The sequence below is a fragment of the Vicugna pacos genome, chromosome 29 (genome assembly GCF_048564905.1).
Source record: "Vicugna pacos chromosome 29, VicPac4, whole genome shotgun sequence".
NCBI lineage: Eukaryota > Metazoa > Chordata > Mammalia > Artiodactyla > Camelidae > Vicugna > Vicugna pacos.
Window position 1 is genome coordinate 4051027 of NC_133015.1, and position 25044 is coordinate 4076070.

Here is a 25044-nt window from a genome sequence, read left to right on the forward strand (position 1 = left end):
CAGTATTACCCTTCCTTTTTCTCTGACACCATGATGGTACATGGGGTGCAGGAAGGGAAATGGTCATACTATTAAAGGAAGATATCATGAGATAATACAAAATATTATCTTCAGTATGTCTCCCTGAAATACCCGTAACACCAAATAGGAATTTTTATAAAAGCAAAGTAAGATATTAACAAGAATACAGGCTTCCTTCTGAATACTTGAATTCCTGTCCCCCTCAAAATCACATTCTTAATAGATGTATCTTTAACATAGGTTTCTACAATTCTGTAGATGTATGTTATGTATGCCCACAGTTATTATAATTTCTTTAAACTTCTTTCTCCTCTGGAAATAAACTGATGCAACAATGCATTGATTGAAAATCTACATTGTGTGGTTTAAAAAATTTTTTGAAGCAAGTAATGCAGTTTTTTTTTTATTAATTTGTTATGGGGGTGGTGGTTGTTTAACCTGCTTTAAAATAAGGCCGAATTTCTTGAGATATGGTATAAATCTACATAAAACATCATTGCCGTCTATAGTTCATAATGATAGTGAGAGCTAGTACAATTAAAATCTCCTTCAATGCGTAACTCTGAAGCAGAATGATATTATCCTCTTTTTCTGAGTGAAAACTGAGGGCAGTCAATGCTCAGAGACTGTTCCAAGCCGCGGTGCTGGATTGGGTGAAACAGAGACTCGCGCCCAAGTCTTCCGGATCAAAATTCAGTGCTCTTTTTAAAACAATATTTCTATTTGATTTCCTGTATCTGTGAAAATACCAAAAATTTACTTTCTATCTGGATGATCCACACACAAAAAAATAAATTTTAAATAATAATCAGAGTTCTAAGCAGCCCTTGATCTCATTCTTGTCATGTACTCAGTTTTTGCTCGAGTGGAATTGTTTCCCTACGTCCCAGCCAGGTCTTCCATTTATGCTCATTAGTGTGGCATCATGCCAAGTGGATTTCATGGTTGCGTGAAGCATTTTGTCCATTCTCCCTGCACATGACTGTCTTTCTTCAGTGTTTAGCAAATGCTCTGGCATCAGGCATTCTCTCCAGCTGCCCACAGCCAGGCAGCAGCCATACTTCAAAGCCTTGCTATTGTATCTGTCACATGACACTTGAGTTAAATGAATTATAGAGTGTTGAATATGACAATGATAAGACGTAATGGCTGTGGAAGAATAATTTTAATAGTGCAGGCATTTAGTATCTGCTAAGCTTCATGTTTCCTCATCTATTTTGTTCTGCCAAAAGCTTTTCTAAGGTACCAGAGCTCTGTGCCCACCATCCGGGCGCATACAACTTTATCACGACTTTTACATGAGAGACCAGTGTGAGCTGAGCCTAGAAGAGATTTATAATTTCTTAATATATTTATGGACTTCTGTTTTAATTCAGTTTAAGATATTTTTATTGTTACTCTAGAGCAGACTTTTTGCTGGCAGAAAAAATATAAATCATTTGAAATCTTTTTTTACTATTCCTTGATTTTTTAAAACTATTTTGAAACAATTGTAGATTCTAAGAAACTTGTGTAAGAGAGGTCCTGTATACATTTCCCTTCATTCCTTAAATTTCAAAGTAAAATTCTGAAGTCAAATTCCAAGTGGTTAAGAAGTCAGATTTAAACCACCAACCACTAATTCACTCTAAGAAAAATGCATTCCAACTGGCAGAGTGAAATCCTCTTATAAGGGCTTTCTAACAGTCTTGCTTAATGTATTTATCAGTCAACTTAGGGGAGACATTATCAATAGGTATTTCCTAAGTACATGAACAGGCAATACACCCAAGAGTTCAAATGGCCAATAAACAAACAAAACAGTGCAACTTACTAAAAACAACAAAGAACAGGAAAGCAAACCAATGAAATAATTTTGGTCATCAAATTCCATCATTAAAAATAACGTGTGATCCTGTCAAGGGCAGTTTGAGACAAACTCTCTATTGCACTAATGGTTGGAGTAAAAGAGGCAAAAACTCGTCTGAAACCTTTTGCAGTAACTATTAAGTATCTCAGGGATGTTCAGACCCACCCACACCAGGCAAAAAGGGCCGGGGCTGGGGGCGGAATTGTAGTTTTCTCCATATATTGTATTTATCAGTAATTTTCCCTCTCTACTTTTAGGTATTCCCAAATACTTTTGTATCTGGGGAAAAAATTATGTCAGTTTTTAAAATAAAATCGTCATCTTCAGAATATCAGTTGCACTACCCACTCCCCAAACCTTAGCTATGAGAAACTAAGACACAGAAAGATTCATTTTGATGAGTCACACCACACATTCGTATGTATGTGATCTGGTTTTATATTCAAGATAACACAGTGAAGTAATCTAGCATCTGAGTATCAGCAAAGCCTTTTGCTTCAGTTCCACCAACTTGGTGGGAGTCTGACCCTCAAGCAAATTATTTACTCTCACCAAGCCAACCTCCATGTCTCCATCTGTAAAATGGGAATGGCAAAAGGCCATTCAGAATATTAAATAAAACAATTTATGTAAAGCATGGTCCCTGGTACAGAGCAAGCATTTCCTAAATGTTAACGGCTCTTGGAAGAATTTCCTCAAGTCAATATAGATTCTTTAACACATGACTTTAAGTAGCTATAGAAAATGAATATTCCATAATGTAACCATTTCAACACAGGACAGTACTTGAATTGCTGCTATAACAAATAATCCTATACTACATTGTGATGCTATGCATAACCTTTGACTGCCTCTCTGATTATTTCCTTAGTAAATATTTTTGGAAGTGAAATTACAAGGTTGAAAAGCATATACAAATTTTAACTTCAATTTTTTTAAAAAACCCACAATTTCAAGCTCATTTAAAAAAATTTTTAAAAAACAGATGTACATAGAGGAAAAGTGAAAATTCCTCCTGCTCTCTGCAAAAATCAGTGTTTAGAGTGTATCCTTTCTGTCCTTTTGTATGCCTTCATAAATAATACACAAATACACAAAGCTGCTTTTGTTTTTGGTCTTAACTGAGATTATTCTATACCTATTGCTTTACAGTTTGTTTTTCACTTATTCTTGGACCTTTTCTTATGCCAATACATATAAATCTACAGGAACACACACAATTTTTCTACATAGTACAGATGTACAGTCATCCACTTAATCATTCCTTTATGGATAGAAATTTGAGTTTGTCCCAGTTTTTACCACTAGAAAAAATGGTGCCTTGGAAAGCTTTCTATATGAACCTTGCGCACAGAGCAAATCAATTTGTGGGATGCATTCCTGGGAGTGGAAATGCTGGGTCAAAGGAGGTACATAGCTAAAATTTTGAAGTGGTCTTGCTCATTTGTCTAATTTATCAATTATACTCCTACTGACAGTATACAGTGTCCACCTTGAACCTTTGTCAAGACTGAATATTATTTTTAATTACTGCCCATCTGATGGATGGAGAAGAGGCATCTCAAGGCTTTGATAACCTACCTTTTCATGATTTTTCCCCATCTGTTTCTCTTCTTCTGCTGACTGGTCACTTACATTCCTTGCTCGAGGGTTTTTCTTATTCACTTTATATGTCATGGATAATTAACACTTTCTGTACTGTATGTGCTACAGATATTTTTCCCCATCTCTGATCTGTCTTTTAATTGTATGGTTTTTTAAACACACACAGTTTTAAACTTTGAGGTGTTAAATCTCCCAACCTTTGGGATTTTTTAACAGTCACAGTACTGCGCACAGTACAGGTTTTAACCTGCATGATTTTACTTTTACTGTGAGACATGAATACTAAATTATATCAAATGCCTTGTTTATTATAAAACGTTAGTTGTTTATTTATATAAAACTCAGGGAGCTACACATATTTATTTTTCCCAGCTATCATACCACATACTTAAAATTCTTCCAAAATGAGCGTATGAATTCAACCTTCCCTGCCAATCTCCTTTTCCTTGGACGGTCCCTAGCACAGAGCACTGGGGACTGATCTGACACTTCCAACATTTGAGAAGCACTGTTCTTCCACGCACACACACAGACACACACGCGTCAACCTTGCCTTTAAAAGAAGGTAACATTACCTTTTCCCCTCCTCTTTGAAAAGCTTAGGTAGTTTGGTTTTTTTCTTTAGGAATATTTTAGGATATTCCTTTATAAACATGTTGTGCACTGATAGGATGTTCCTCTGGCTTTAAAAAAAAAGTGGGGGGAGGGGGAGAGAAATTAAATTATAAGCATCATAAGAAAATAGTTTCCAAGGGAAAGATTTTCAATTCAATACATACAACCTAATTCCATACTATTTAGCTTAAGAAGCAGATGACAAAAATATGAAACAAACACGTTATGCTTTAGTGGCTGTTTCCTGTGACTGCCTTGGCATTCACCCCAGCCCCAGTCAAGTGAGCACGCCAGCCCTGCTCACTCCATGTCACAGTGCAGCACTGGATCTGAGGAGGCCACAAGTGGGGAAAACCTGCCCATCACCGGAGGCAGAGGCAGCCATTTACTCAGGGTCACGTGGGCAGCAGCCGGGATCTTTGGCAGTGACTGCTCCACCGCCCCTCACCTCCCAGCACACACTGAGGGTCCACACGGGTCCTCCCTGACGTGTGGTATGGCTCCAGGACCAGGTGGGAGCAGAGGCTGGGGACAGTGACCAGCTGTGAGGGACAAAGGGGGCTTGCACTCAAGTGTCTGAGCACAGTGAGGGAAACAGTGGCTGTTGCCTACAAAAGCAGCACATTGGTTATCAAATATAGCCAAAACCAAGACTAATTGCTCACATAGGTTTTATTTTTGTTTTTAATTCACTGTGTTGGAATTTCTCAGAAGGAGACAGACTGAATCTCCAAAGAGGTATCTCAAGGCCAGAAGGGCCACGTTTTACAGATATAGGTGAATTATAAAACTATTGGGATCCTAAGATTTTTCAGGTCTCTGGAGGGATCAGATAGAGAGAAAAGATAAATCCTTTAATTTTGCTTACAAAAGTATAGTTTACCAAATTGCTGTAAGGCATAATTAGCTTGAAAAGGGTTTCTTCACTTCTGGAAAAACACAGATTAAAAGCCAATAATATTTTAGACAAAACCAAAATTATAACCACTTATCAGTTTCCTCGGTCCCATGTAACTAATCATTTTTGCTAACAGTTTTATGTAATCAGAGTTTTCATCAGAATTTAAACATTTTTTTTACCCAGTTCATCACTATTATTTAAAAGTTACCAGAAATCTGTACTTGTCAAAAGTCCTTTTTTATAAACCTTTCTAAAGTGAAAGCATTTTTCAAGGGCATGAGAGTAAAACTGTAACTGTTTATGAATGATAAAAGACTAAAGAGTGGTTAAATACCTGGTTAGACTGTAATTGATTTAAAAAAAAAAGTCTGGTTACAATAACCAGAATTATGACTGGTAACATTTTTTACATACCAAATTTTTAGAAATTTTATATAATTTTTAATTATCTGTATCAATAACACTTTCCCATACAATATAACCTAAGAAGATTTATTGTTTAGTTGACAATACTTCCCATGTAATTTAACATGTCAAATGAACCTAATTAGTTAAATATTATTTTTTAGAATGTTACAGGGGCCCTCTGAAGCATCCCAAAGTTAGGATGGGTCAAAATAACTTTTCTACAATTTGATATTTGGGAAGTTTATCAAAAAGTTTTAAAACACTTGGTCAAATAAAATCATAATTCACTGAGAAACAATAAGCATTCAAAGTGACAATGATTTTAAAAACAGATATAAATCACTTAAAGGCAGACACACACAATTTGTTATCAAAAGCAAATTAATATTTTAAGAAAACTTTTATCCTCTTTTAAATTTCATGTAATTTTAACCCTTGAAAGCCATAATTTTCAGTGGAAACTAAGCAATTATGAAATGTCTTATGCATTAGCATTTTGCAGATTAGAAAACACACTTACCAACAATTTTTAAAAACCATGTGCTTTATTATAGAGAACATCTCAGGGTGGCACCAAACATATCTATTAATAAATAAATTTTCTAACTACCTAACTACCCACTTGTCTAACTATCTAAAATATGCACAAAATATTTATAGAAATAAAAGATGAATCACAATGATGATCAACAGCGAAGGACTATTGGGAATGACCAGGTAGATTTGAAAAAAAAGAACTCAGTGGAACTCTTCAAAATGAAAATTATAATTTCTAAAATTAAAAACTCCTCATCCATAAAAAAAGAATAAAATAATGTAATTTGCTGGAGCATAAATAGATCTGGAGATCATCACTCTAAGTGAAGTAAGCCAGAAAGAAAAATACCATATATTACTTATATGTGAAATTAAAAAAAAAAGATACTAATTAACTTATTTACAAAACAGAAACAGATTCACAGACACAGAGAACAAACTTACGGTTACTGGGGGGAAAGACAAGTGGGAAGGGATAAACTGGGAGTTCGAGATTTGCAGATACTAACTACTATATATAAAATAGATAAACAACAGGTTTCTACTGTGTAGCATAGGGAACTGTATTCAATAGCTTGTAGTAACCTATAATAAAAAGAATATAAAAAGGAATATATATGTATATGTATAACTGAAACATTATATGTATGACTGAAACATTATGCTGTACACCAGAAATTGACACAACACTGTAAATTGACTATACTTCAATAATAAAACAACCCAAAAAAAAAACCCCTCAATGAATGGGTTAAAGATTAGAGATAGCTGAATAAGGAATTAATAACTTGAAAATACATTAGTAGAAATTCCCAAATGCTTCACAGAGAAATAAGGAGGTAAAAAATAGAAAAAAGAATCACAAAATATTTATTCCCTTGTTAACTGAAAACATTTATCGAGCTCCAGGGTATTCTAGGCTCCAGTAATAGAAGGATGAACAAGATTGGATTTCTGTTTAGGCTGGCAGACTAGTAGCTGACCCCACCAAAATTCACTGTCCACTTCTTCCCAAATACGTGGTTGCCCAGCTAAAGACTGTATTTCCCATCCCCACTTTCAACTGGATTCAGCCTAAGAGAAAGTTCTTGCCAACGGAATATAAGAAGTGATTATAGAAATTCTGCCTCCTTTGTCATTTAGTAAATTGCTTTCCTTGGCTTCATGTGTTTCCTTTCTGTGGAGTGAAACCCACGTGTAGCAATGGCCCTCTTCACCTGCATTGAGAAGGAAATGACAAACACCACATCAAAACACCAAGATGAGGCTGACACACATCCCTGAATGATCTCATGGGGTAAGATTCTACACACAGCCAGACTGCCACCTTCAGACTACAGAGTAAGGATGAAAAACCTTTCATTGAAAGCATGTATTTTTTAATCTTATTGTTACATCACATAGGCAGTTACTCTAACCTAATGAATTCATCCTTCAAGGACTTACCTATGTCAAAATGGAGAGAAAGAGACTAAACAAATACATAAGAAATTATCAAGTGCTTGAATAGAAAATGCAGAGTAGGGTAGAAATGGAGAAGTGAATTGTATCAGGGGAAGAAGTATCAAAAAGCTCTTATTGGAGAAGGAGATTTCAGATTGAATATGAAAATTAGGTCATCTATTTACTGGTGGGGGATGGGATAAATGGAAGAATGTTACTTCAGATAGAAAAAAAAAACAGTATGAGCAAAAGTACGAGGCCCTCAGTAACATGGAGCAGGTGTAATCAAGAAACTGTACGTCCTGTCATAGGAGGAGGGGAAGAGTCAGTGGGAGACAAGTCTGGAGATGTAGAAACCATCCCATTGTAAAAGCTCTTGTAAGTAATGTGATTACAATTGACTTATCAAATGTGTATTTAAGACAGAGGAAAGAGGAGATTCTATGATTTTCCAGTTTCTGGCTTGGACAGCTGGGTAGATAATTTTGCCATTCACTAAGATAAAAGTGTGTTTAAAAATATAGCTTCAGCTTTATATAGTAATAAGACTAAAAGTTTTTTTTGTGTCAAATCAAATTCATGTCCTTCCTTTTGCAAATGAGCAGATTGAGCCCTGAGTTTAACTGATATTCCAAGAAGCTCGATTGCCCTTAATGGCAGTACAAGGGCTGGAACGCACTCCTTCAGACTCCCTGCCTACAGACTTGTTGGAACAGATGTATAGGAGAAAAAAAAGCCTATGAAGTTTGATGGGAGACAAGCCAGACCTTGAAGGATAAATAAAATTAAAGTAGGTATAGAAGAGATTAACAAGTATATCAGGATAAAGAAGCATAAATAAAGGCTGGGATTTTAGGGCGTATTTGCCCAGGAGTAATATTGATGTCAGCAAGTAGTAACATGAATATATGGATATTTCCATATTGTAGCGGACTTTAAATGCCAGGCAGAGGAGATTTATTCAACAAATATTTAATTTGCATCAACAGTGTGTCAGGTACCGTTCTAATCACTGGGGATACATCAGCAGATAAAACAAGTCCTGTCCTCATGAAGTTTCCAATCTAGAGAGGGGAAACAATCAGATTAAATTTGTAACTACATGCCAGATATACTTTTAAGAAATGCAAGCTACCACCAGGGGGTAAGAAGTGCTAAGAGTATCTACTTCATATAGGCTGATCTCAAAATGCAGAGATCCAAGGGAAGTGGGGGGGAAAGGAGAGGAGAAAAAAGAGCATTCCAGATAGAAAGTACAAGTGTGAAAGCCTTGAGGCAGGAGCACACTGGGTGTGTTAGGGACAGAACGTGGAGACCACCGTGGCTGGAGCAAAATAAGCAAGAGGGTCTTGTATAGAGGCAGTGGTCAGAGATGCACTGGGATGAGATCATGTGTGACCTTGCAGACCACGGTGAAGAACTTAGCTTTCACCTTGAGTGACATGAAAGCCATTAGAAGATTCTGAGCAAATGATGTTCTGACATGTTCTGGCATGTATTTTAACCAGATTCCTCTGACTGCTAAGCCAACCAGAGAGGTAAGGGGGTAAGGGGTAACGGGGTCAGGAATGGAGTAAGAAGACCAGTCACGAGGCTACTGCAATAATCTAGGTGAGAGAGAACACTGGTGCTCTGGACCAGGATGCTATTAGCAGCGGTGGTGAGCAATCACTATATTCTGGATATATTTTGAAGGTAGAGCTATCAGGATCTCTCTCAGGTAAGATATGAGGTACAAAAGAGGAAGGCAGCAGGCTCTGATGACTCCAAGGCTTGGGGCTTGGCCAAGTGGAATTTGTACAGTTGCACATATTCATTAATATGTGAGTGCAGGAGGTTAATAAGTAAAAAGAACAAAAAAATCAACAGTTCTGTTCTAGATATGTAAAGTCTGAGGTGCCTGCTTGATATCTAAGTGTATTTGACTTTATCTCCTATACAGTGAAAAGTCATTGGACAGTCTTGGGCAACAAAATGATATTAAAATCTGGTAACTTAAATGGATCAAAGAAATAGCATCAAAATCTATCAAAGTGTACATAGATTACCATCACCCCCTCCTCAGGTTTGATTTGCTAGAGGGGCTCAGAGAATTCAGGAAAATAGGTTACTTACTTATGTTTACCAGTTTATTATAAAAAGGCACAAAGGATTATGTAAAAGGATTACAAAGGCTACGGATGAACATCTAGATAGAAGAGATTCGTAGGGTAAGATGTGTGTGAATGGGCGCAGAGCTTCCATCCCCCTCCAAGCATCTCTGTCTCAGCACCCTCACATGTTCGCCAGCGCCGAAGCTCCTCTAACCGTGTCCTGAGTTTTGACAGAGGCTTCATTACATAAGCATGATTGGTTAAATCACTGACCCAGAGGTCAAGAGGTAGGATTGAAAGTTTCAACCCTTTAATCACACAGTAGGTCCTCCTGGAAACTTGGATGCTTGGGTGGGGTCCAAAGGCACCTCATTAACATAACAAAGGCATCTTTAACACTCTCATCACTTAGAAAATTCCAAGGGTTCTAGGAACACTGCCAGAAATGGGGACCAAGACCAAATATTTATTTCTTATTATAAATCACAATAGCAGACAGGGCTATTGGTTTTCTGGATGGAACAGTGTACAGGACTTTACTGCACAGTGTTAACTGTTTACAAGTCCCAACCCCCACCCACTTAGTGTAAGTGTTACTTCCCAGTCACTATGAACCTACAAATGTGTGCTTCCTGATGCCCCCTTCCCAAGGGGAGGCACTGCCTCAGGCAGAGAATGCTGGTCTAGACAACTCGATACAGGAGCATGAACTTCAGGTAAAATAACATTAATGTGCACACCTTGAATCACAAGCCTCCAACTTGTTCACAACTATCAAATAAAAGCAAGATTCCATCAGTCTCTGCCCACATTTTCTGCCACCACAGAAGACAAAGCGGTTCTGGATTGACAGTGCCAACTGGTAGCCACCAATGGAAACTGTTCAAAATAAAAATCGACTTTATTCCAGACCAAGTGATGCTGGTGGGATCACAGTTCGGTTAATTTCTTTTATGTGTACATAAGCCATCTTTTTAAAGCTCTTCTTGTCTCCCCTTCATCTTCTAAACTTTATTTTCCTTAAAATAAAAATCACCTATTTCTTCATATCTTCAATTTTTTGTAAAAGAAATCCATGTCTGATAAGACAGCAGAACTAGCCAAACACCCTCATTAAGAAAAAAGAAAGATAATATATTTTGAAATAAAAATAATTACAACAAAGAGCTAGCCATTATCAATAGACTTGAAAAATCTCAACTTCGTCCAGAAGCCTCCTGAAAGCCATCATAACTGTCTGTATCAACCTCTAATACTCATAATTTGATGTACTTTACCTTAATCTGAAACAATGAGGAAAAAAAATTACTCAATTTTTTAAATTCATTACTATCATTTAAACAATGCTATTTAAATGTTTTATCATAAAAGTATATAATTTGAAGATACATTTTGGCAAAATTGGGCACATTTAATCATCTGTCAGTTAAGGAGTTCCCATTAGGTGATTTCTAGGTCAACTTTCTCTTCTTCAGTCCTCTAATTCTGCAGTGTTGTGTCTATGGGAAAATGCTGGATGCTAGATAGTCAGCTTATAAATAAACTTTGGGCCAAAACCTGTTTATGAGTTTTAGTCTCTGAAAATATAAAAATATAGAATCTACATAACTACATCTGCCCTTGAGTATAAGCGGCTACATATTTGTAATATTAATCGCTAGTAAATATTGAGGTTTTGCTATATCCCAGTCACAGATCTAATTGCTTAACAAGCAGAATTTTTATACAAACGGAAAAATGCATTTGCATCATAACTGTATTTGCCTTTTATATTTCCACATTTAGACATGTTTAAAGGTTTTCTATAAAGTTACAAAAAAGTACTTGGCCAGATAGGAAAAAAGCAGTTGTAAAGACATAGACTCATTTTTTTTTCTATTTAAAACTTAGGAGAACATAAATTTCCCTTTAAACCATATTACGGTTTTTTACTAAGTAAATTGAATTTTAGAGCATAAGAGCTGGCTGATCAAGTCACAGAGTACTTTGACAAAGAAGCAAAAAGCCTTCAAAGCGTATTTAAGTTTATCTCTAAAGCATACAGCCCAGGAAGAAAATTGAAATGTCAAACCAACAGAAGCTACTCTTTTGTTTTAAAAAGTATGTTTAAAAATTATTAGCTATCTAGAAAATAAACTTTTTTAAATTGCATTATACATATATATCTATCCCCACAGTCAACACAAGTAGAAAACCCACAATGCTTGTTAAAGCAGTAAGTAGATATTTATTTCTATTGAACATCAGAATATACTTCAGCTCAAAACATTGAACTCTACGCTGAATGTCTAGGGATCGAAAGCAGTAAGACAGAACAAATCCCCTGCGCTCATGGAATGTGTAGCCTGCTAGAGATGAAAAGTCATAGATCCAAGAATTTAGGAATCCAAGGTGATATCATTTATCCTATGTTATTCAGTTTGTCTTTGATTTGTGATTAAGAAAAACAAACAGAATAATACGTCAATCTACTGTACTTACTCTGATAGAAGAAACATCAGACAGATGCCAGCTGACTGAGACCACATTCATATGGGCAGCAGCCAGCACAACAGTAGGGCCTGACAGTGAGAAGGGCTCACACGTGCCCAGAGAGGGCACAGGAGCAGATTTAACAGCTGGGTTTGAGCCTGTGGTAGAGGCACATGGGAAACGCTAGAGAGTAGCAGCCTCCCCTCCATCTTCCCACCCTCGGCCAAAGGAAAGACCTGGGACAAGGAACTATGCTCCAAAGAAGATGCGCATATATGTATATGTGCGTATACGTGTATATGTATACATACAGTATGCAAACTAAGACCTCGGTAACACGTACATCTTCTTTGAACAGTTCTTCCTCCTTCCAGGTCATTAGTGTATGTGTGTGTGTGTCTGTGTGTGTCTGTGTGTGTCTGTGTGTGTGTGTCTGTGTGTGTCTGTGTGTGTCTGTGCGTGTGTGTGTGTCTGTGTGTCTGTGTGTGTGTCTGCATGTCTGTGTGTCTGTGTGTGTGTGTGTCTGTGTGTGTGTGTCTGTGTGTCTGTGTGTGTGTCTGCGTGTCTGTGTGTGTGTGTGTCTGTGTGTCTGTGTGTGTCTGCGTGTCTGTGTGTCTGTGTGTGTGTGTGTCTGTGTGTGTGTGTGTGTCTGTGTCTGTGTGTGTCTGTGCGTGTGTGTGTGTCTGTGTGTCTGTGTGTCTGTGTGTGTGTCTGCGTGTCTGTGTGTCTGTGTGTGTGTGTCTGTGTGTGTGTCTGTGTGTGTGTGTGTCTGTGCGTGTGTGTGTGTCTGTGTGTGTGTGTGTGTGTCTGTGTGTGTGTGTCTGTGTGTGTGTGTCTGTGTGTGTCTGTGTGTGTGTCTGCGTGTCTGTGTGTCTGTGTGTCTGTGTGTCTGTGTGTGTGTCTGTGTGTGTGTGTGTGTTAGCTTCAAAGCTAAGACTCTTGGTAGGCTTCATGTACCAAAAAAAGTCAACCCTTGAGTCATTTAATTCTCAGCATTTCTATATTTATTATAGATGAACAGTATACTTTATTGGCCATTTTTAACATGGAATACATAAAGAATAAATATGGAGGAGCATGTTTTCCTTAAATCTCTTCCTGATTTGTTGAAATCAACTGAAAGCTTTGTAATGGTGAAAGACTTAAACAATGTGTGTGTGTGCATTTCTGATCGATTGCCTAAAGAAATCTCAGGGCAGGAAAAGAGCCTGAATTACCAAGCCCTCATTAATTTGTCATAATTTTATTTTCTCATTCTAAATAAGTACTCATTTTTACATCTAATTTTGTATTTGCAATCTTATTATTTTTTGTCTAAAATAATGACCCAAAACCTATGCACATTTCCCCTGAAATGTGGCCCCTTCCGGCCCCCTGATGTGTGCCACTGCCTCAGAAGAAAGCAGCCAAGAAATTCAGGAGAGTTAGTGTCTAAGAGAAGGCAAAGCAAATGTGAGACTTAACAGAGGGAATTCAAGCAGGACAGCCAGACTGAGCCTGGACCAAATGATTGTCTGATGAGGAAACACTGCCTGGGAAGAATTTTTCAAACCAAGAAGATGAAGGCTGAGAAAATCTATGCAGAATGGATTCTTTGCCATACCCAGATCTAGGTGACTTCATCTCTCTTATGATGTCCCCAAAGCAGGGGGGAGGGTGGGGGATCTAGAAACACATTTTAAAAAAAACAGTCCCAGCTAGAAAAAAGGTGTTCTGCTCCAAAAGACTTAACTAGCTTCTTATGTGTTGGAAAAGGGACCGGCGAATAAGTTCAATAGCTAAAAACTTGGCTGAGCTTTTCTGAATAATAATAAACTTTTTATGTAGTTCTTCCTATGTGTCAGACACTGCATATTAGTTCATTTAATTGTCCTTATAAGTCTTTGAAATGGATGTACAAATGAGAAAAGTGAGCTAAAAAGAAATTAAATAACCAGTCCAAGACCTCATAGCTTGGAAATGGCTGGGTCAGGATTCAAAGCAGGTGACCCAACTCCAGAGTGCATGCACCTCATGCTTTGTCCCGTGCCAGAGGGTGCTGGGAGTGAGGAGGCAGGAGTGCAAAGGAAAAAAGTATTCTTTGGAGAAATCTAAGGAATGTTTTTTAAGCATATCTCCCTCCCTTCCTCTGAGGAAGAAGGAATGGAGGAAAAAAATCAACGAAAATATAGAAATCATTTGAAGTGGTTAAGAGGATGTGTCTGAAGATGAGGCAAGGTCCCGGGGACAGATGGGCACTGATGGCTGGAGAAGAAACCAGTTTTAGAATTTCAAAAACCCAACTTGGGAAAAGACTTTGGCAAGAAAACAGATTTTTAAAAATTATACCTTCAAGTGTCACATATCTTAGGAATCCTGAGCCTTGAACCATGATGCTCCTCTGTTCTTTGGCTCCAGTATATTTCAACGAGGCACCTCCTGTGGGCTACTCAAGTACCATTTCACTCAAGATTTGTGTTTTCAACCACTTAAAGCTTTTCCGCCTTGCGACTGCTTTTCGAGTCCTAGGCAATCCTAAGGATGCATCAAGTTTGCTTCCCACTAAATTGTTTCCTTAAAATATGACATATACCTCTGCCCCTTCAGTCTGGAGAAATAACCTCCAGGTTTTCAAATGTTTTCACCTGTGTGGTGAAGCCAGCACCTCTGAGAGTCAACAATGGTTTATTCCTGTACTTTACCCATGAAACAAACATATTCGTAGACATTTGAATGACAGGAAAAGAAGTGCACAATAACGTACCTGAACTGCAGTCCTCTCCTGTGACATAATGCATTCAACTGCCCATAGTCAATGATCTTAGACATTTTCAAGCCTGCAAAATTAAAAAAAAAATCAATTAAAAATGTGAGTAATTTTCTCTAATCTTATTGGCAAAGTTTGTCAATAGAGTTTAATTGCAAACATTCATCATAGTAAAAGAATTCAGTGACTATGGAAGTAAGCTATTAACAGTTTTTGTTCGATACACAAGCAGAATTGAATAGGGTGATTGATACCAGGGAAGAATGTAATGGTTTTAATTGATGTCAGATCTGGTCCAGCATATTTGTTTGTTTATTTAATTCCTTGCCCCCCATCTTTCAATGATGAATTTTCTGACTCCTCTGTGAACGTATCTTGTCCTTTCAAGATATTATTCTCTTTGGTTCTTTCTCAACTTAAAGGAAATAAAAAAGTATCTATCCATTTAGATCCACCTCAGAAGTTAACCTATCTGTGACATTTAACTTCTCTTCCCTTAAAAAAGTTGTCACATTAAAACCAAAAAATAGTTGCACTGAAGCAGGCATTATCCTTCTTTATGAATTTTTCATTTATATCTAATGTTTCTTTCACTTTATCATTATCCCCTGAGGGTAGGAGCCATTTCCTATTCATACATGAAACACTAGAACTCATCACAGTGCTTGAATTTAAATAAATATTGTCTGTTAAATTATAATGAATAAATAAGAACATGGCTCTAATATGTCAGGCAAGGGTCAGTTGTATGCCAGGAAAATAAATCAAGGGAAAAATAATGAAGGCAGGAAAGTGAATATAAAGTTGTGTTTAAAGATGATGGTAAAGAATATTCACCAAAAACTTATAAAAACAAACGGACAGACAGCAAACAAGCCAGACACTCTCTGATCCATGGAAGGTATTACACTTTAATGACTTTACCTCCCTTCTCCGTGAGACTGAAGATCTGGCTGTCATTTTTGGCAGTAAAAACCTATTTACCAGGGCAAAGAGCCCACTAAGTAACAAAGTATAAAAAGAAGAAATGTTTTTAATCTTTGTTAAAACTGAGGATTTAGCATATTTCTTTACCACTCATTCTGAAGAATATCAGCCAAATGGTGTGATTTCAATAAACTCAAAAGAGGCCTGGATGCACTTACTTCTCTTGTTTGAGGAAATAAGCAGACTTCTCCAGCGGAAGGTGGTATAGCCCTGAAGGGCACAGCCAAAGAAATCTTACCTGGAAAGGGGTGTTCTTGAAACTAGGACAGATTAAGAGGAGCCCCAAACCCATCATATACCTGTAATGTAAAGCTGAACAAGGACCCCACACATATTCACATCTTTTTGAGTCAGATTATTGTGGCGGGAAGATAGAGGACAAATATTATACAAAAGGTATTCAATATTGTTTTAAATAATTTAAGTAGAAAAAAAGCTTATTTTCTTAACTTGATGACTATACCAAACCAAAAGACCTCAGGTATAACGTTAAAACCCTAGAAGCAATGGCATAAATTCAGGAACATGATACAAATACCCCTAGGGTTACACACTTCTGGAAGTAACTAACAACACAATTTGTAAAAGAAATACATAAGTTATGTGGGGAGGGTGTAGCTCAGTGGTAGAGAGCCTGCTGAGCATGCGTGAGGTCCTGGGTTTGATCCCCGGTTCCTCCATAGAAAGAAAGAAAGAAAGAAAGAAAGAAAGAAAGAAAGAAAGAAAGAAAGAAAGAAAGAAAGAAAGAAACCTATTGACCTCCCCTACTCAAAAAATAATAATAAAAAAAGAAATACACACTTTATAAAAATGAGGGAAAAGAGAGAATAAAAGATAATATTATAATTACGTAAGTAGAAAACAGAATTTCATAGACTGGAAATCCATTAGGGTATTGACTGAAGTGGTTGATTATGAAAGTAACTTACTATTCAATTGCTTGTCCCTTTCTCTGAATAAATGAGTCCTAAAAGCACCCGGACTGGGGAGGAAGCAGACATCCACATGGGGTGTGGCAATGGACAAGCCCCAGGTGTGGTGGGCATCCCTGTGCGGGGCGGGCCCGTGCAGAGAATCAGAGCCCAAGACGGGTGAGGGGAGCAATGGTGTGAGGGAGGAGGAGGAGGGGACATGCCAGTGCCCAGCGAGGGACCCGTAGTGGGATTAAAGGGCCAGTAGCATGAGAGATCGGCTACATACAGGGGAACCGATCAAAGGTATTACAGCAGGTAGGAGCAAGATTTCTCACTTGAAAAAAAAGAGAGTTACAATAAAGAAAGAGAGAAGTCCAAAATGAGCCCTGTAGTTGCACTGGACTCGGACAAACTGTTGTAAACATGAGGTTTTCAGTAGATATAAACTGATCTAACAAACATAAATGTAAAATGTTATTCCGTAGATCTGTCCACTGACAGCTCTGACACTCTAACATCAATGAACACACACTGCGCCCAGATCTTGATTTTAAAATACAATTCCTTAAAATGAACTAGGGCTCTTTGGGAAAATGGCTGGTCCCAGGGTTCAGATCGGGAAAAGTGCAAGATAAGCCTGAAAAATCTTATTGCTCCAGAAAGCAAGGAAATGCTTAAACCATCTTGAAGCTGCTCCCAGTGGCCAGACTGTGAACAATTAAACAATTGGGGCATGAAAATATATAATGATAGTAAGTCATTAAAACTCTTTGAATAAAGTAGGAAATTATAAATTTATATTGATGGATTGACTACATATTTAATGAGAAATGGAATATTTACATACCTTCAAAATACTTTTTTACAAAATACTTATTAAATACAAAAGTTCCCCTTGAGAACTATAAGAGCAAATTTGCAGCAGAGAAGCTCTCCAGTGCACCACCTTAATCAAATGATTAAAGTGAAATTATGTGCCACTTGATAAGATGGAAGAAGAACACAGAATCACTTCTATGACATTTCTGCCAAAGATCTCTAGCTTACATCTAATCGTAAAGAAACATCAGACAAACCAACTGAAGCATATTTCACTAAATAACTGGTTTGTAATCTCCCAGCATCAAGGTCATGAAAGGCACGAAGACTTAGAAACTGTTCCAGACTAAAGGAGACCAAAGAGACAAGACAGTGAAATACAACATGAGATTTTAAATTGAATCCTTTTACTTAACATTATCAGAACAAGTGGCTAAGTTTGAACGGGGTCTCAGGATTAGATGACAGTAATTTATCTCTGTTAAGTTCCTGATTTTGATGAATGTATTGTGATTACGTCGTTAAGGGAATGTCCTTGTTTTTAAGAAACACATACTAAAATATTTAAGAATGATGGAGTGTCAAAAAAATTTCAAAATTCTTTTGAAAAAAAAGTCTTTACATTTTACATTCTGTAATACGATGGTTTCAAAATTTTTAACTTTATTTTTTAAAATTCCATATATTTCTCATATGATGACTTTTATCATTAGAAAATATGAGGAAAAAAAGGTATTCATAATAGCAAGGAAAAAAGACAAAATGCTCAGGAATGTATTTTACTGAGTGTCATAAAAGGACACTTGTGTAACTTGGAAGTAGAAAGTCTGAAAAAAGAGACCAGTTCCTGAGTAGGAAGATTCCATGTCATAAAGATGTCAATTCTTCACAAATTAATTTTAAATTTAGCACACTTTTCCAATTAAAACATCAAAATATTTATTTGTTGAAAAAGCCCAAATAATTCAAAATTTCACATGGAAAAATAAAAATGAGAGAATAGCCAGCAGATGTCTTTTTAAAAAGAGTAATCAGTAAAGGTGACTCTCACCAGACATTGAAATACAATGCTTCAAAAATTACAACAGTTCAACACGAATGCATAGAAAACAAGGGATAAGTGTAAAAAGTAATTGATATATTCCAGAAATAGATTTAGAATACATACAAAAATTTAGGATACACATTTACATAGTCAAAAAATCACAAAAAATGGCATTTTAAATTAGTAGGAAGATGAGAATTACTTAACAAATGGCATTAGAACAGTTGGTTGGTCACTTGGAAAAATATTAAGTTGTAATCTTACATCACTATTCTAAAGTAAATGTATTCAAAATAAATTTCAGGTGCACTGACTATTTAACAAGCTTAATATTGAAAACTAAAACGATACTAAAAGAAAGCATGGAGGAATTATGTTTAATTCTTGGTATGGAGAATAACATTCTAAGCAAGAACTGGTGACAAAGGACAAAAACTACACAACCATTCGAAAACCTTTGTAGGACACAAAAATCACAAAGACAAAAGAAAAATGCAAACTGAGAAAAATGTAAAGTTCATGCCAAAGGGCTAATTTCTTTCATAAACAAAGAGCTCTTTCAAATAAAAGAAAAAATAAACCTCAGTGAATGGACAAGGGCTATAAATACAAATGGTCACAAACATGAAAAGATTCTAAATCTCACTCCAAGAAAAGCAAACTTTAAGAGTCACCAAAACTGTTTTCAACTAGTTTACTGGCATAACATTTGTTTTACAATACATGATATTAGTATAAATTTTGTGAAAAAAGTTTGTATATACTTATAGTAGGACTAGAAATTAGTACAACCTCTTTGGAAGACAACTTGTCAGTAATTATCAAAATTTTAAAAGCACGCATCATTCGGCCCAGTAGTTTTATTGATACACTTGCTTACCAACTGGAAAAAGGTGTGTACAGGATATTTATTTGATTTTAACAGCAAAACAAAGTAGAAAAAAATTTCCAGCATGTTAGTTAGGATCTAGTAGTCAGGAAACAGAAACCACACCAGTAACCTTAATGGAAACAAAACTGACACAAAGAACTGTTAGGAATTAGAGGACTGAAGAGACAAAAGGGGAACACCTAACGTCATGCAGAGAGCATTTACCACCACTATTTTTGCTGATGAAACAAAGGAAAGAGGTTTAATTGGTAAAACTTAGAAGCTTGGAGCAATGGCTTATAGAAGCTGAAACTCACACCTCTAAGGACAGGGCATAGGCAGCTAGCATCGGATTTTTTGGGGGGTTCAATGGGGCTATTTCTGGGAATGTTGGGGAAACTGCAAATGGAATTAATTGCTGCTGCTGCTGGAGAGACATTCACAAGGAGATTCAAACCAGAATTGAATTCAAAAGAATAAACACTTTCCTTAACTTTCTCCCTGCCTTCCAACCCTCTATAACACCTGCTATTAGAAGATCCTAGTAGAAAGCCAGCTGGCTGCCTGGGAAAAACTCGTTTGCAGAGTCCCAGTCCCAAACTCATAAAGCAGAATCTAGAAGTATGGACTTGAAGAAGAGACACCGTAACTTAAGCATCCATTGGTAGCATTCTGGGGTATTTAAACAGTGAAATATAATATAGCCACTAAAATGAGCATCTACACATACAGGAATATACAGAAAATTTCATGAAAAAATATGACCATCTCTTCTGAGGATTAGGAGTGTGGGTTGGGAGGGAAAAATCAAATCTTTAATATTCTCTTGTGCCTAAGGCATATGTTATTTATGTAATAATTTTTATAACAGAACCAGTCACCAAAATGCAAAAAATAACTGTGAGATTTGTTCTCATTCTGTCCATTTACTAACCACCTGAATATTAGGCACTGGAGAAACAAAGACATGTGAAGGATGATCACTTGTCTCCAGATACTCATCTAATCAGAACCATAACCCTAAGGCACAAGTAAATGGAATATCTAATGTGAGTTTAAGGTGATAAGAATAGAAAGGGTGTAGGAAAAGTGCTGAAGGACTTCAGAGATAATGAAAAATCACTTTAAACTGCAGAGGACAGGAGAGTCTTTGAGGAGCATAAAGTCATTGAGTCTTTGAAGAACTGGGAAGGTAGAAACAAACAGAGCAAGAAAAGAGGGAACCCCAAGAGGAAACACGAGCTAAGGCGAGAGAGTATGGTGAGGAGTGTGATGGTGTCCCTCAAGGAGTAACTATCTGTCAGCATGAGAACCTCCAGCTCCGTTCCCTGGAGACCAGACAGAGTCTGTCAGCTAGTTGCTAGGCAACACTGCTTAGAGAACAATGATCCCTGATTGGTGAGTTGCATCAGGACCAGGAGAAACTAGGGATGATCCGATGGAGAGCCACTGAAATGGGCTTCCCTGAGCACACGACTCTTGTCAGTGAGAGGTTCCACGCAGGAAACGGTGCCTATGGAATTTTCACAGGAGATATTGGCTCCTGCCGGGAATGATGCTTTTAAGCCAGGGCTATTTTTCCACCTGCCCTTTGTGACTCTCTTTGCCTTGAACCTGAACTCCACCTGAGGGGCCAAAGAGGACTCTGTGGGCTGCTGGCTAGGCAGTTGTGAGAACTGCTTCCACAGAAGGGAAATTCCTGATGCTGTCCTTTTGGAAGACGGGGATTCTGTCCTATGTCCTTCTGAGCACAGGTGCCAAATATGGCAGTCAGATTATTTACTTAGGTGGACCTAGGAAGTCCTTTTGTCCCCCTGAGCAGTATTGCAGATGGGTTTTAAAAACATCCATCGGTGCATTTTAGCTGTAGGGAAACGTTCTATTAATAGAAGTGTAAAGACTGGGATGTGAAACAGATTTTAGCCAAACTGTGAAAAGTTTAAATGCTAGATTGAGGGAAATAGATTGTAATCTAATGTTTGGAGGAGAGTAAAACTCCAACAACTTTTAAGCAGAGTTAATATGATCAAATTCCCTTTTTAATCATTGCATCAGAAAGGAAGTCTGCTTCATAATATATGTTGGAAGGAAGACCAGAGATCAGTCCAGTCTGAGGTGATGGAGGCTCCTGATGGCTGAAGTACTGATAACGGGGGACTGATGCAGGAAGTACTTCTGAGACAGACTAAGACCAAGGGGTGACCTCGTGTGACCTCTAGTCAGGAGACCTGATTCGCAATGCATTGCGATTTAGGCTTTCCGGCCTGAACACCCCAGTCATGATTAAGCGAGCTCAAGTTTAAGTTACCATAATTTAATTTCTAAAGGCCCTTCAAGATTTTCTGACAGACGGTACACTGAGATGGTTGTAACAGTAGTAAGAAAAAAAATAGAAACTCTACTTTTTCAATAAAATATCCACCTTTTCTCCTTTGGGATTAAAAAAAGAAAAGAAAAAAGTGACTTTACACTGAAGAATAAAGTACAGAAAATATAATTTTTCGATATTTCTTTTCCTAAATTATCTGATGGTATTTTCCATTGGGACCATTATTCATTATATAAACACAGAGACATACACAAGCATTCAACCACATTTTCCATCTTTTATTCCTTCTTGGAATATTCATTCTCATCTCTTTCAGCTCTGTTTCTCAACCTTGCTTTCTTTATACATTACATAGTCTGCTTCTCCACTGCCAAGCTCCCCTTTTTCTTACTTGCACTCCTAGGGTTTGAATGGTGTAAAATTTTTAAATGGAGCAATATTTACCTTTCCAGATAAATATATATCTTGAAACTCCTTTCATCTTTAGCTGCTGAAGAACTGAGAACACTCAAATTACAGGAAATGCCCTTGAAGTGTTAGGAATGATGACACCATTTTTTTTAAGGTTTTCTGTAAATATATGCCATAAAATGGGGGGAAAAAGAGAGAGAGAGAGAGCAAAGGAAAACATGCACTTAGGAGTACTATCATGTTTCTAAATGCCTTGAAGTGTCTCTAGTTTTCTCTTCAACTTTTTTTTGCTGTTGTTCTACATTCTTATATGTTGGAACAAACAAAATATAACTACAAATATCTTGTGACCCCAAAAGCCTTTTCTTATTGGGAAAACAAAAACACAAAAACCTTTCGTCAAGCACAAAAATTCTTTCTGCCAGATAAACCAGTGGTCGAGGCGTAAAGCACATTTTTGAAATTGTCCTTTCTCAGAAGGCTAAACCTAATAAGCATGAAAAAAGTAAAGGTATAGCTTATTAACCCAAACAAAGGTAGCTAGCTAGTTAACACTCCTAATCATAAATGTAAAAGGGGCTTCCTCCAGACAAATGCTAAAGGACAGCTTCCAGTCTCAAAAAAAAAAAAATTAAGACTTTTTTTTCCTTTTATCTCCTCAGGAAATCAGCTTCTAATAACAAACAGGTCATGTGTGTACCGAAGCCAGATGCAGTTTCACGTAGGTGGTGAAACTCTTGCAGGCGTTGCTAACTGTCAGGTTTTTAAAACAATTCTCATCTGGAATAAAAATGTGGCACGGCTTTTTTTTTTTTTTTTTTTTTTTTTTTTTTGCTTTTGAGAACAATCATCTCTCTCCTAGCGTTAGCGTGCTATGAAGAATCCTGAGACACAAGTCAAAGAGACTGGAGAAGGAGAAAACTTGAAAGTTTCAAAGGGAAAAATATGTACGTGACTCAAGAAGTTTAACCACTTGGAGCATTTGTGAGTCTGAATTTCACAGTTAAGGAGACAGCACTGGAGGGGTGTTTGAAGATGTGTGATATGTTCTCTGCCTTAAATCAAGAGTGTCTAAGTAGCTACAATAGCAAGATGCAAGAAATGCACAACCATCATTTAACTGGTAAAATGTACAGGGAATTTCAGGGTCATGGGTCAAAAGGAAACCAGAGTGTCGCTGACTTTGCTGTTATTTTTATGAGTAAATTCATCTCATAGATGATACTATTAAGAGTCTCTACCACTTGGCAACTATGTGAACGTTCATATGGAACCTAAGCCTCACTACCTCTAACTGTAAGTCAGACTGTGAGTGAGTTTCCGGTTGCTGCTATAACAAATTACCACCAACCGACTGCCTTAAAACTACACAAATTTATGATTAAAGGAGTGATACACAATGAGGATATTACACTCGTTAATATATATGCACCCAATATAGGAGCACCTAAATACATAAAACAATTACTAACAGAGATAAAGGGGGATATTGATGGGAATACAATCACAGTTGGAGATTTTAACACCGCATTAACACCACTAGACAGATCTTCCAGAAAGAAAGTAAATAAGGCAACAGAGAAATTAAATAATACAATAGAAAAATTAGATTTGGTGGATATTTTCAGAGCATTATGCCCCCCAAAAATAAGATATACATTCTTTTCAAGGGCACATGGAACATTTTCTAGAATTGATCATGTACTTGGGCACAAAAGAAACCTCAACACTTTTAAGAAGATAGAAATTATCTCAAGCATCTTTACTGACCACAATGCCATGAAACAAGGAATCAACAACAGAGAAACAAAGGAGAAAAAAAGGAAAGCATGGAGATTAAACAATATGTTCTTAAAAAATCAATGGGTCAATGAGGAAATCAAAGCTGAAATTAAAAAATACCTTGAGACAAATGAAAATGAAAGCACAACCACACAAAATTTATGGGACACAGAAAAGGCAGTGCTAAGAGGGGAGTTTATAGTGATACAGGCCTTCCTCAAAAAAGAAGAACAATCTCAAATAAACAATTTAACCCACTAACTAAAAGAACTAGAAAAAGAAGAACAAAAAACCCCAAAAGGCAGCAGAAGGAAGGAAAGTATAAAGATCAAGGAGGAAATAAATAAAATAGAGATTAAAAAAAAGACCATAGAAAAAAATCAATCAAACCAAAAGCTGGTTTTTTGAAAAATAAAATCTACAAATCTCTGGACAAACTCACAAAGAAAAAAGAGAGAGCACAAATTAGCAAAATAAGAAAGGAAAATGGAGAAATTACAACAAATAAAATAGAAATACAGAATATCATGTGAGAATATTATGAAAAACTATATGGAACCAAACTGGATAACCTAGAGGAGATGGACAAGTTTCTGGAAACATACTGTCCACCAAAACTGAATCAAGAAGAAACTGAACACTTGAACAATCCGATCACTAGAAAGGAAATAGAAATAGCAATTAAAAACCTCCCTACAAATAAAAGTCCAGGACCAGATGGCTTCACTGGGGAATTCTACCAAACATACTACCAAAAAAGAGAATTATAGACCAATATCACTGATGAACATAGATGCCAAAATCCTCACCAAAATATTAGCAAATAGAATCCAACAACACATAAAAAAGATTATACATCATGACCAAGTGGGATTCATCCCAGGGACACAAGGGTGGTTCAGCATAAACAAATCAATCAGTGTAATACATCACATCAACGAGAGAAAGGACAAAAACCACATGATCATCTCAATAAATGCAGAAAAAGCATTTGATAAAATTCAACACCCATTTATGATAAAAACTCTCACCAAAGTGGGTATAGAGGAAACATATCTCAACATCATAAAAGCTATATATGACAAACCTACAGCCAGCATAGTACTCAATGGTGAAAAACTCAAAAGCTTCCTACTAAAATCTGGGACAAGACAAGGATGCCCACTATCACCACTCCTATTCAACATAGCCTGGGA

At 36.9% G+C, this 25044-nt stretch overlaps 1 protein-coding gene across 8 annotated transcripts in view; it reads right to left on the reverse strand.

Annotated features, from left to right (window-relative positions):
• CNBD1 (cyclic nucleotide binding domain containing 1) overlaps positions 1-25044 on the reverse strand; it is a 299007-nt gene that overhangs the window by 269067 nt on the left and 4896 nt on the right. For all 8 annotated transcript variants that reach the window (XR_012065401.1, XM_072951719.1, XM_072951718.1 and 5 more), the window contains exons 2-3: positions 14688-14760; positions 4051-4158 (exon numbers count right to left, since the gene is read on the reverse strand). Coding sequence is in view for 7 of the 8 variants with exons in the window: in XM_072951719.1 (XP_072807820.1) it covers positions 4051-4158; positions 14688-14760 (181 nt within the window). In the remaining variant the exon portion in view is untranslated. The remainder of the gene's footprint in view (positions 1-4050; positions 4159-14687; positions 14761-25044) is intronic.